The sequence below is a fragment of the Stegastes partitus genome, unplaced genomic scaffold (genome assembly GCF_000690725.1).
Source record: "Stegastes partitus isolate 25-593 unplaced genomic scaffold, Stegastes_partitus-1.0.2 Scaffold1527, whole genome shotgun sequence".
NCBI classification, from domain to species: domain Eukaryota; kingdom Metazoa; phylum Chordata; class Actinopteri; family Pomacentridae; genus Stegastes; species Stegastes partitus.
This window is the reverse complement of record NW_007579258.1, coordinates 1-12,770: the sequence shown is the minus strand read 5'-3', so window position 1 is coordinate 12,770 and position 12,770 is coordinate 1. Positions and strand designations below refer to the sequence as shown.

Here is a 12,770-nt window from a genome sequence, read left to right as displayed (position 1 = left end):
ATTTTTAGGGAGTAAAAAAATATCGATATATAAGCTTGTATTCTTTATACATGTATATATACTTTACACACGGCATGTTAGCAGAATTATACTGAAAGGGAAAATGATCTGGCCATTGTCTAACATTCCAGCAACGCATTTGACAAATGAGTTACCAACTAACTGCAAAGACACCGCTTGACTCCGCACCACCGTCAGCTCAGCTGTGCTACATGTGCTGCTGAGAGTATTGTAAACAAGGAAGTTAAAGCCACTTTCCTTTAGGAACGATGTGATGACACCATTTCAAAATTACTCCCAAGCATATTTTCAACGTTGTGTTCTGTACATTAAAAGTTTATATTAATTTCAGACAAAATACACTGTAAAAACTTTTTGAAAAAATAATTTTGACTGTAATGTTGTGAAAATTATTTGTTTTTCAGATTTTCCCTGTTTTGTTAAATTACAGTTAATAACTGGCATAAACACAAAAAAGCATTAATTCACATTTTTAAATGTTAATCAAATAAAATAAGACCAACACTGTAAAAAAATTTCCACATCAAAAATCTGTATTTTAAAAAAGATCTGATTTGATTTTTTGTGATGATTGACGGTAAATTACACAATTTTTGACAGTTTTTTAAATTAGCAAAATTAACAGGTTGTTTTTTGCAGATATTTGGTGTTATTTGAAGGATATTAAGGACATAAATATTTTAAACTATTATTTATCAGAGTTTCACCCTTTAAACTACAGATAATATCTCGTAAAATAAAAAGTATTAATTTACATGCTCACTGTAAAAAGCAATACAAAACAGACCAAAACTGTAAATAATGTACAAATCAAAATTTCTTACCAAGTTTTATTTTTACAGTGAATTTGCAGATACTGATATATCTGTGACATAACAATATCAGCTGATATATCGATCGCACTCGAAGATAAATCACAAAAAAATTGAACAAAATCAGATAAAAAAAAAAAATCAATCAATCAATTATTCTTTAGTCAGAAGCAGGTTTATCACCCCTATCATTCATTACCTGTATAAATACAAACATTTACCAATATCATCATTAGCTTTACTAAATATCCCTCTAACTCTGTATATATGACTGTGTATCTGTATATATGACCCGTGTATATCTTCTGTCTTTTTGCCCACGTTTCCTCTGACAAACTTAATCAGGACACTTAGCTAGGACATTTGTCGAGCAAAGCCAAAGTGTGTCACAGACCCGCACGCACATTCGCACGGAGACATGAACGTCGGCCTGAACGTCAGGAAATCCCCTCAGTCCTCTTCGCTTATGTGTCCATCGGTGGGGGGGAGGAGGATCTCTCTTCGGCGGAGGAGACAACTTGAAAGCGCGTACGGAAAAGCGTCATCAAATCCGCTGCCATGTCAAAGTGAGCAGTGAAAGTGGGCCAGCAGGCTTCTGAAGAAAGTCCTCAGTGTGCTGCTGCTGTGAGTTTGAGCCAAGCTGAGGCAGGACAAGGTTACGACTGGCCTGGATGGGAATAAGGTCGGCTGCTGTCAGTCACCTCAAAGGGTAAAATTAATGATGTCGCTTGGGAGACAGCGCTGCCCTCATACCACTGCATTTAGTCATTATTGAATAATTATGTTACTAAAGATATGAGCTGAAATACTTTGTTTTATCTGATGCAGGTTTTATTTTCTGCTTCGCACTCAGACTACAAACAAACAGTAAAGCTAATGAGCCTGTATTGCCTTATTTAACAAGAAATGGTGCAGTTCCCTCTTATTTATGACCGTTTGATAAACGAAAATGTCCATTATGCTCGAGTAAATGAAACCCCAGTTAAAAGAAAAAAAAAAGAAAAATCTGTATTTTTATCTTTATTCTTGATTCTTACAATTTTGGCACTAGATAAAACATCTTTTGGGAGTTTCCAAAAATCCTTCCGTGCAGGGAAAACCCCTCGAAGAGCTGCTTGTTTACTACCGTAGTGTCCAAGTCGACTGGTTTTCAATATGCTGTCATCTGACCAAATTCTTATCGGATGCACAATCTCTAAGGCTGTTGAAAAGCTGTATTTCAACAACCGTGCAGCATTGTTCCATTAATTTTGAGAACCAGACTGAATGTGAACACTACCACATTTCCAAGTTTTGAACTGGCCCGGCCTGATGGAGACTGCTAAATATACCTTATTTACCTTTTACTGAAAGTTTAATCAGAGTCGGCTCCAAAATAACTGACACCGTGTCAAAGAAATCACCGGTGTGGCTGCGTCTTGTGGCCAAAAAGTTGACTTTGACAGCTCAACAACCAACACTGCAGGTAACCTAGAAACAGCAGCTAATCCCTCTGTAGTTCTTGTGCTCCGATCATCACTTGATATATTTTCAGAAATCACATGCGTATGTGCACGCTGGTCTGCTCCCTGTCTGTTCTTATGATTCTAGTATAAAACAACCAGGTTAGTGTGATTTAATATGCTGTGTTTTTTAAGTTTTGTAGCAAGATCAGATAAGCTTTTGTGTTAGAACAGCAAAAGTAGATCAGTAGGAAATAGAAACGAACACCTAATATACATAGACACTGTTGATATTGTACAGGTTGTTGTATATGTGGAGAACAGCGGTTTTCATGCATCTATATACTGAAAAATAACGGTATTGCACAGAAATAGTGGCATTGCATAGAGTCTTGTAGCATTCTTTATATGCAGAGAGTTTGATATGAGTTTTAAAATGTACAAAATATTCCCAATGCACAGGTTTAAATCTTTTTCATTTAGGCTAATAATGATTTTAGCCGACCAACATTTTCTTTAGTTCACTGCAGCTCGAATCCTGTCTGGTGCTCTACTTTATTCAAACCAGTAAATCTCAGCAGGTCAAATCCCTCTTTCATAACCAAATTTTTATTTTGATTGTCAACCTCTAACCTCGTTTTAGTCGTGCTTGTTGTAAGTGAGGTCTTCCTATTACAGATAACTACCGTCTTAAACAGTTTGTTTCAGTGTTTGTCGGAGTAAATCGCTGTTTCCTGGTGAACACAAAGGCTGCAGGGCAAACTGGCGTCGAGCGAAATGACATAGACGTGCTCCAGAGCAGGCGCAGGCAAATATGCTAAACAGCATGGATTTCTTTTTTTTCCTCTAAACATTCTCCACTCACTGAAACCCCGTCGAGTGACAGATGGTAGAGGCAGGTAATGTGCATGTATGTGTGTGTTTTATCTACATAGTGTTCGGTGCAGCTCAAAGCTTCTCTGGTTATTGCTGCCCTGGTTGTCCGGATTTAAAATACGACAAGTTTGTAAAAGCAACGTCACGATGCTTTTGCGATAATCTCGTTCCTCATTTTCGAACAGAAGCAGAAGTTGTTTTCCTTTCTGTTTTGCTCTGCGCAGTGCAACACAGGAGCTTTTAAATGTCGTATAGATTTGCAATAGCTGAAGCGTTCTTGTCCTGGAGTGACATAATTCAGAGGAGCCTCCCGTCCTGGATGTCAGGGGTTAAAGAGATGCCGTGCAATCAGTCACGCTAACAGCCAAAGGGCTTCCTCTGTGTATGTGTGTGTTTCATTCATTCATTATCTCGCTGATTGGAAATCGATCACTTAAGATGTGGCTGATGTTTGGTTGCCATGGCGACTAAGCAGCTTCATATTGACAGCTGAGAATAACCGACGAACAGAAATGCAAGATGCTGAAAACACAAAAGTGTTGATTTCTGCTTCCTGCTTGCAGTTGAATCTGATTTTTTAACAGTATGTATAACACTGGTGGATATTACTGTAACTGCTACACATACTGACTCAGTTATCAGTTCATAATCGTGGTTTGGGGATTTAGACAGAAGGTAAAACACCCCAGGATTACCTGCTCCATCTGTAAAATGATATGTAATACTTACCTGGTAAATAAAGATGCACCTACTGAAACTTTGTGTTACTCCTCTGCTTCGTAAGCCTTGACATATCGGCCTTTTGATAATTCTGTTTCCAGTCCAAGCGTCTGCTGTGTTGGCTCTGGCTTTCTGTCAACATGCCGCAGTGCTGTTTCCCTTGTTGTTTGAAGAGATCAGGATCCAAAAACACTGTTCACTTGTCATTCTGCGGCACTGCAGCCTTTTATTAGCACGATTCATTTATAGAACAGCTTTAAGTTAGGTTTTTAAAAACACAGGCTGTACCAAACAGCCTCCAGGTTCAAGGTTATGATAAAACAGACAACAATAACAGATTAATCACTGTCTAATCGACTAAGATTTCAGTTTGGACTTTATGTTTAGCAACAACAACATTAGCATCAACTAATTAATAACCATGTATTGTGGATAGAGTTGTCTTAGACATTAGTTTGTTTGTTTTTTCTGGCAATTTGGTCCAGTTTTGGATCTTTGTTGCTGCTGATTGAACCCTCAGTGAGGAACCAAACCCCTGATTGAGGTTTGGTTCCTCACTGACTGACTGATACCAAACATGCAAAACGTACTGTTGAATCTTCTGGATTCAATATGTGAACAACACAAGCCACTTTTCTATAATTTTGTAACATAAAATACAGCTTAATCCTCACCCTCATCCCTATAGCACATTAGTTGGAATCCCTTCTTATTTTCTCTCATAGCTTGCCAAAGTTTAGCTTCTTCTTCGTCTTCTTCATCTTCATCTTCTTTGTCCTTTTGTCATCTTTTTCTTTGTCTTCTTCATCTTAATTTTCTCCTTTTCCTCTTCTTTGTCTTCTTTGTCATCTTATTCGTCTTCTTTGTCGTGGTCATCATCTTCTTTATCTTCATCTTTATCTTCTGTGTCATCTTCTTCTTTGTCTTCTTCTGCTTCATCTTCATCTTCTTCATCTTCATCATCTTCATCTTCTTCATCTTCATCATCTTCATCTTCTCCGTCTTTATTTTCTTTCTCATCTTCTTCTTTGTTGTCTTCATCTTCTTCTCTGTTATCTTCTTCGTCTTCTTCATCATGGTCGTCCTCTTCGTCGCGGTCGTAGTCGTCGTCTTCTTCTTCGTCTTCATCTTCATCTTCATCTTCTCCCTTCACATCTTCTTCTTCTTCTTCATGGTTGGAACCAACCAACCCTCTACTCTATTTATTACAGCCTAGTCCAAAGCCTAAACTCTCTGATTCCAGCTTCTTAAGTTGCTAGATTTTCTGGTTTCTTTCCTTCTCTGTAACAGTGAACTGGATATCTTTTGGTGGGGACAAAACAAGACAGTTTCCATCTTTGGCTTTCAGAAACGCCGTGTTTGAATGACCATGATTCAGTGCTGAAAAGCAATAAAAGGAGAAAACGTCTAAGAGGGGTGAACACTTTTTATAGGCACTGTAAGATCGGGTCAACAGATAACACACAAAGTGAGCTGCACTTAGGAAAGAATGCACCAATATTCAGTCGTAGCTGGATTGCCATAAGCAGGATCCCCATGTACACATGTACAGATGGATCCTCAGCTAGTTGTTCCTTTGCTTTTAGCTTTACAAGTGTTGTGATAGTGTAACAGTAGCCTGTTATATATTCCAAACAGTGGGGGGCTTGTCTCCCTTATAGAGCTGTATAACTGAAGCCTCTGTCAGTCCTAATTCAGATGAAAGAGTCTCAAGCTTTTAGCTGCACTTACAGCAGTCTCACTGTTTCCTAAATGGAGTCGGGATTGTTCTCTTGGTTTTAATGATGGTTTTAGATGCTGGCACGAGGCCAAACAACAAACCAGCTTAGTCCGATTTGCAGCCGTATCATAGCAGCAACATCCCTAAAATAATAAATTATGTGTGTGCGAGTGTGTCACACTGTTCCCTACTGCTAATATTAGAGTGACCCAGCAGCCGTCTCCTATTCTATTTTCCTCTCTTGTGTTTTTAACCTTCTCAGATTTGAGTAGGATTAAAAAAATAACACACTTTGACACAGTCATGCGTCGGTGCAATCACAGTTTTCCGGCTGATTGAATTGAGTGAAAAATGTTTGGGTAAGATAAGCCGGCTAATGTTAGCGGATTTTCTGCCTCAACACTCAACACACTGGACTGAATAGGGGTTCTGCATGTTGCACAGCACCTCGTAGGTGCAGGGATACAGTATTTGTTAGCGGTAGCATCGCAGTAGCCGTGACCCGGCGTTGTCTCCAGCCCCGTGCTCCAACCACATGATGTTTGAGTTTACCAGCTAATGGCAGTCACATTTATCTCACCCTGTGTGTACTTTAGCAATAGGTTTCATCTCCTCTGCACGCAACCTGAGTGTACATACGGAACGCATTCATGTATGTGTGTGTCCTGAGGCAGGCAGGTAGATCTTTTAAAATGAATTACAGCTACATCTGGTTGTCTGATTGCATAATCCTGGTGTGTGTGTGTGTGTGTGATGAGCAGGTTGACTGTTTAATGTCGGGCCACGTCAAATAAAACCCTGTGATTGATGAAGCCTCCTCTCTAACAAAAAAATATTCTTTCCTACCCGCAGGACCCATATATCTTTGAGCCCAACTGTCAGATGAAGGTGGACGAGTACGGCTTTTTCATCACCTGGAAGAGCGAGGGAAAGGTACAGTTCTCACCCATACACCTCTTGGTATTCTGTTGTCTGCCAGGGGAGAGAATTGTGTTCTTATTTAGCAGTCAGGAGAAGAGAAGCTTCATCATGCAGCGATTTCAGAAATACTCTCCCGACACAAACCTCACATGGTTCCTGGAAAAGTGCACCAACTCATCTGATGTGGCATTCATCCTGTGATTGCTGACATTTTCCAAAATATACATCTGATCATTAGATTTCTTCTTCATTTAATGCAGCCTTTGTTTTTAGTTAATGATTCATAATGTAAAAATCAACCTACAGAGAAGATAAGCTTAGTATACAGTCAACATTTAAACATTTACAGCAGTCTGCTTTGGTTTTCTGTTGAAGTTATGTCGCTTTTACTGTTTAAAAAGAAATCATCTTAATCCATGATGTTTGATTCTAGTTTCTGAAATAGCTGGTAAACAAACTTGTAGAATTAAAAACAAACTATCTATAACAACAATCAATTAGTTGTCCACTTTTTTGACAATTGTTTAATCAGTTTGAGTCATTTTTTAGGAATAAAAAGTAAAAATTCTCTGATTCTAGCTCTTTAAATTGGAGTATTTTCAAGTTTCTTACTCCGCTGTAACAGTAATGCTGTAACAATTGCTTTTACTGTCAATCTTTCTATTGATTTATCAATTAAGTGATTAGTTGGTTAGTCTACAAAATGCAAGAAAATTGTAAAAAGTGCCAAACAGTTTTTTTTCAAAGTCACCATGACAGAACTTCCGGCCAGTTTTGCCGTGTAGAAGATAAGTCCAAGTTAGCGTGACAGCCTACTAATTCTAGTGGCAATGAAGGTAGGCTGAACTTTGCAACAAACCCAAAGTATTCGTAGTAAAAATGGCACATAGAACAAAAGTTATTGTAGGTTATTCACTTATTGAATGATAGGGTGCCTTACTATTGGCTAAGAAAATATTTGAAACTGCCTTCCTAACTTTATCATAATTACTAAAAATCTTGCTCCCAGGCCTGCCCAGGCATGGGCTGTGCAGGTAGGACGAGAGCATCTGGACAGCTTTGGTTAATTTGCTTCCTAAGTTCAGCTTAGGAAGCTTTGCTACGTTAAAAACCAGCCTTAAGCTTTGGCTACAATCTGCACAAAATTGTCAGTGCACATAATTGTCTTGTATTTGTCGTATTTACTGATTCTATTTATTATCTCACGCTGATGGATTTTTATTTTTAGGTTGTGTTGTTTTATATATTGTACTTATTGTTCTGTGGTTGGTTTTTCAGGGACAACAGATGTAAATTAGCTGCGAGCTAACCCTAGTTTCAATTGTGTGCTGTCCTTGCACAACTAAACAACACAATGCAATAAAATGAAAACTCCAACTGTTAGTTGATTGTCAAAATAGTTGATGCTTCATTTAGTAGTTGCCAAGTACCTGAGTAATCGTTGCAGCTCTGCTCTGAATGTATGAAAGCAGAAAAACTGAGCTGTGAGGAGGCGGTGGAGGCTGCTGTCAGATGGTCAGAGGTTGTGGCGCTGCTGCTGTGCTGATTATTAGAAACGATCACAAACAAAATGCACCGTGACCCATCTGTCTGTGTTGTTTTCTCTCCCTCTTCACTTTCTATCATATTCTTACCACCTCCTCTGTTTACGTCTCTCGCAGGAAGGCCAGGTTCTCGAGTGTTCCCTCATAAACAGCATCCGTGTTGGTGCCGTCCCAAAGGTGAGACCTCAGCAAAGACAATTTCCTCACTTCTGCTTTCACTATATTCACAGTTCGCCCCGACTCAGCCCTCGGTCTTCTGCTCCTGCGGTGACTCTCCTGGTGAAGCCTCGGGAAGCTGCCACGTCACGCACATTATTCATGCTTAAATTAGCTGAGCCTACAGAGGTGTATTCTGTGCATATAATGACTGATCAGGGACTCCCGGCTGACTTCTCGCTGCCGAGCTTCTCTCTCAAATACCACATTCACGAGGGGCACCAGCAGAATCTCGACATGAAATATTGAACTCATCAATATTTATACAGCCCTGGCTCGGTTTAGCCGCTGGTTGAATCTCAAACTGTATTTTTGCAGCCACGGCTGGTGCTTTTGACCCGGAGAAGAATATTGGAGAACTGTGCTTTCAGGCTGTCAGAGAAGCACTGGGTTAAAGGAGTTCACGCTGCCAGATCAAAAACACAGAGGTGTGAGACGTTCTTATCCTGAAATAGGAAAGTTATCCTGAAATAGGGAAGACTGAGTGCGTCATTCATACCATATTATGCAGATTTACATGTTAAAAATTTTATTTGGGATCTACTAAAGTATATTTTTATGCTTTAATGTTCAAACGATTTATTATTATTCACATACTTTACGTTGTTTAACCCCTTTTCTCACTTTCTATCTGAAACACTCAGTTTTAGCTCATGTCTCATGCATGCAGATGTGTCGACACAGATAAGTTACAGAGGAATAGTTTAGATTTCAAACTATGGCTCGATCAATAAAGCTTTTTCAGCACCGATTCCGATTATAAGTAATCAAGTGGACAGATAATCTGTAACGGATAAGATAGCTGCATTATGCCAAAGGAAATGTGTGCACCAAATATTGCTCAGATAAAACAAGATACAAGTATGACGCATTACTAAAAATAAAAATATGTAAGATAAAACTAAGTAGAATAGAAAAGTAAAGAGTAATATTGGCAATAAGTAGTGAAGCGATATTGTACATTACATTGGAATTTCCTACATGAAAACTAAATGAAATATTTGGAACTGATATACATTTATAGTAAAAATGCAAATCCTGGTGTCAGAATTTATAATAGCGCAAAATTCAACACAAAACTTAGTTGAAATGTCTAAATCAAAGAGAACTTTTCAACATGTACCCTTCAGTGTTTAGAGGCTGTTACTCCTTTAACCAAACAGAGTGGCGACAGTAGACATTGAGAGGCCAAAGAAGCACATTTTTATCATTTTTTCATTTATTTTTTACCTGCAACCTGTTTCTGGAGAACTATTTGGCGTAGACTTTGGGCTTTCTAAGTTTGCAGACATTTTACATGCACTAAAACCAGCTATATACCGCACTGAAGAAAATGGGGAAACCCAGAAAGCAGAATATGAGCCCCTTAAAGGCAGCTGGCAACCAACTACTCCTCCATTTAGCAGGTGCAGAGCCACATGCACAAACCTGTACAGCTTCTCCATATATAAAATATTGATTCATGCAGTGTAGCGTAGACAGTGACACATTATATTGTAGTATTTGGCTTCGTGCTGACTGTATAAATTATGAAAGCTGTTACTGGAGTCCCCGTGTGGAGGCTGGCTTCTAATCATTAAACCCATCATGCTGCTAAAAGTAAGACGCCTGACAGGACACACTGTTGAGCACTGTGTACACAACCATTCCTGTCTTGTGTATGCGCTGTTGACAGCAGACTGGAGCCTGTTGGGTTGTGTTTATGTACATGTGTGAGGGCACGTATACAGATACTACCGCCTGATAGCAGCTCCTCCCGTTAGCTCAGATGCTGTTTTGTGCTCTGTAAGCAGCAGACGACTGATAGCAGGGCTTCTCCTCTGAGGCTAACATGGTTACACGAAGCCCCGAGAGCTGTTTCAAATAATCCAATGAGCGAGGGAAGATGAATGCGATTGGGTGATTGCTGGCCGGGATCTTAAAGCGCCACGGCCTGCTGCCTGCTGTCGTTAACTCAATCATACCAACATACATTACTATCGTCCACAGTGACAATTGTGGCAGATGGAGATCTGATGGAAGAGATGAGAGGGGGGAGTGGTGCTGTGTTTCTGACAGCTAGAAAAGGATTTCATAGATTTTCTGTTGCGCTGATTGAACAGGAGTTTGCAGTCACATTAGGCTGAAGTGAGTTGGGGACTGCATGTTGTTCTTAGTAACTGGTTTAAATGTCAGAAATGTCTTATCTCATGTCTTAATTCATTACATTTTAAGCCCTATAAATGTGCCACAATGTCTAAAAAGCGGCCTTTTTCTGCGTTTCATTTCTCTTGGAGAGTGTTTCTTGGCCGTCTTCATGTCATATGGTCGGCCTCTTAGTCCATCAGTTTCCTGCTAAGCTCTTCTTCTTCTTTCTTCCTCAGGACCCTAAGATCTTGTCATCTTTTGAGGCAAGTGGAAAAACAGAGGCCGACCTGGAGGGCTGCATCATCTGCATCTGCAGCGGCACAGACCTGGTCAACCTCAGCTTCATGTTCATGGTGGCAGAGAGCCCAGACACAGCCAGGGTACATGCACACATCTACTGTATTTCCAAACCATATTATATATTTTAACAGTGACAAACCTAACTTAGTGGTATATATTTGTGTATGCTGATGTCCAAGTAGTGATCAACATCGAAGTAGTCTCCTTGTGCATCGATCCTCTGCTCCCAGTGCTCCTGCAATGCCTGTCTTGCTCGCTGGAAGTCCTGTTATGTGCATTGAACATGCCTAGCACCGTACGTAATGGGTGCTGAATCTCCTAAGCTGTGTCAAAATGATGTCTCTTCAATTTGAATTTTATTTACAGGAAGAGCAGGAAGTTGTAGGGAGCCGAATCTGTCGAGTGGAGAGCAACAACTGTGACCGAGAGCACAGCACATTAGAGCAACCACATGCCACTGCACCACGGTTCAGGTCATTTGAACCAAATGTTTTCCCTCAGACGCCTCAGGACACATCAGTAGAACTCTGTTTTCAGTCCAACCCTGGGGGACACATTGATGGGCAAAACCACATCAATGTTCCTGGTTGCTATTGGTTTCCAGTAGTATGAAGTCCTGCTGTTCCGTTAATTCTTGGTTCCCCACTGAGGCTTTGCTCCTCCACAACTGGCGTTTGAGTCTCTATTTTTGCTGGCGAGGATGACTCCCAACACCCCGTTGACGGTCACTCTCGGGCTCAGTGTGCTCTGAAATCCAGTAATGTACCTGTCATTTACTTGCAAATAGCTCCTTCTCCAGTCTTACAGAGGCTCTTTTACTGTAAAATCTGCTGTTTCTTTATCGGACGGTAGCTGCAGACCCACCGCAGACGGACACAGAATGTGATGTTAGCTCTACGAAATCACCAATGGCCACAAATGTCTAACAATGATGTTAACTGCGTAACAATTACACGGCATCTAGACTCATGGTAGTTACTGTTCACTCGTGTTTGTGGTGTGCAGCACAAAGACTCCCTGAACTCCCTGAAACTCCCAACTCCACCATCTTGAACTGCAGCTAGCGATGTTAGGTCCTGATTTGCTCTCCACTATAAACTGGAGGGTCAATCCAACCAAAACCTGCAGCAAGACTAGTTCAAGCTCACCGAGGCTGCAGAGCAAAACGAGGTTCCCCACTGATGAGAGCGTCAGCCCAGGCGGATGTTATGGGGTCTTGTTGTGCAGCAGATCTCCTGGAGAGCAAAAGAACAGCTATAATTGCCAGCTGTAGTCCAAGACGGTGCAGCTGAAGTCCATCTGTAGACCCATTATGCAGTTTGTGAATAGAAGACAGCATAGCCAGCGATGAAAACGTACAACCTGAAAGAAGCGTCAAACCTGCGCAGATATGAATCACCACTTGAATTAAGAACTTTCACATTGAAATCTCAGTAAAAACACAGACCGCAGAAACTTGTGAGTTTCCCTTCAGCCGTGAATTGAAGTGACAGACTTTGTATCCAGGCAATGCACAAAAAGACAAACTAAATCTGTCCAGATTGTCCATCCTTATGCCCGCGATAGTCAAAAACACATGTAATCTGGACCAAACTTTCTTTAGCACCCAGTACACTTACACGGAGTGCAAATAAATTCAGCATTTCCACATCTAAATATATACACGTATACACACAGGCATATAAAGGCTAAAAGAACACCCCGGCAAAGCAAATATCTTAATCTGAAAAAAGCATCAACAGAACCGCCAGGAGAACGATTCATATTTCAGCTCCTACACGAGGCCTTGATTCGTTCTGGTAAATAGACACATTTGAAGTGACTCATTTTCGGTGTCTCACCTCATCTCTGGTGCTGTGTTCCTCCTGCACGCCTGCTTTTGCTGTTATTTCTCTTAGATTATCACAAGTGGGAAATAGTGGGAAAAGTGTCCTGAATGTGTTTAAAGACAGCTTAGGAAGGTTTTTCTGGAAAGAAAAACACATTATGTATTTGGGCCTCAATAAAAAAAGTCATGCTATAGCATGTCGTTTTTGTCAAAAAAGGTCACGTTTCAGAATGTCCTGAAAAC

General features: G+C 40.3%; 1 protein-coding gene across 1 annotated transcript in view; it reads left to right on the top strand.

Annotated features, from left to right (window-relative positions):
* Positions 1-10,827, top strand: part of LOC103371112 (1-phosphatidylinositol 4,5-bisphosphate phosphodiesterase beta-4-like) — a 59,939-nt gene extending 49,112 nt beyond the window's left edge. The window contains exons 5-7 of the mRNA XM_008300338.1: positions 6,444-6,524; positions 8,174-8,233; positions 10,636-10,827. Coding sequence (XP_008298560.1) covers positions 6,444-6,524; positions 8,174-8,233; positions 10,636-10,827 — 333 coding nt within the window. The remainder of the gene's footprint in view (positions 1-6,443; positions 6,525-8,173; positions 8,234-10,635) is intronic.
* The last annotated feature ends 1,943 nt before the right edge of the window (positions 10,828-12,770 follow it).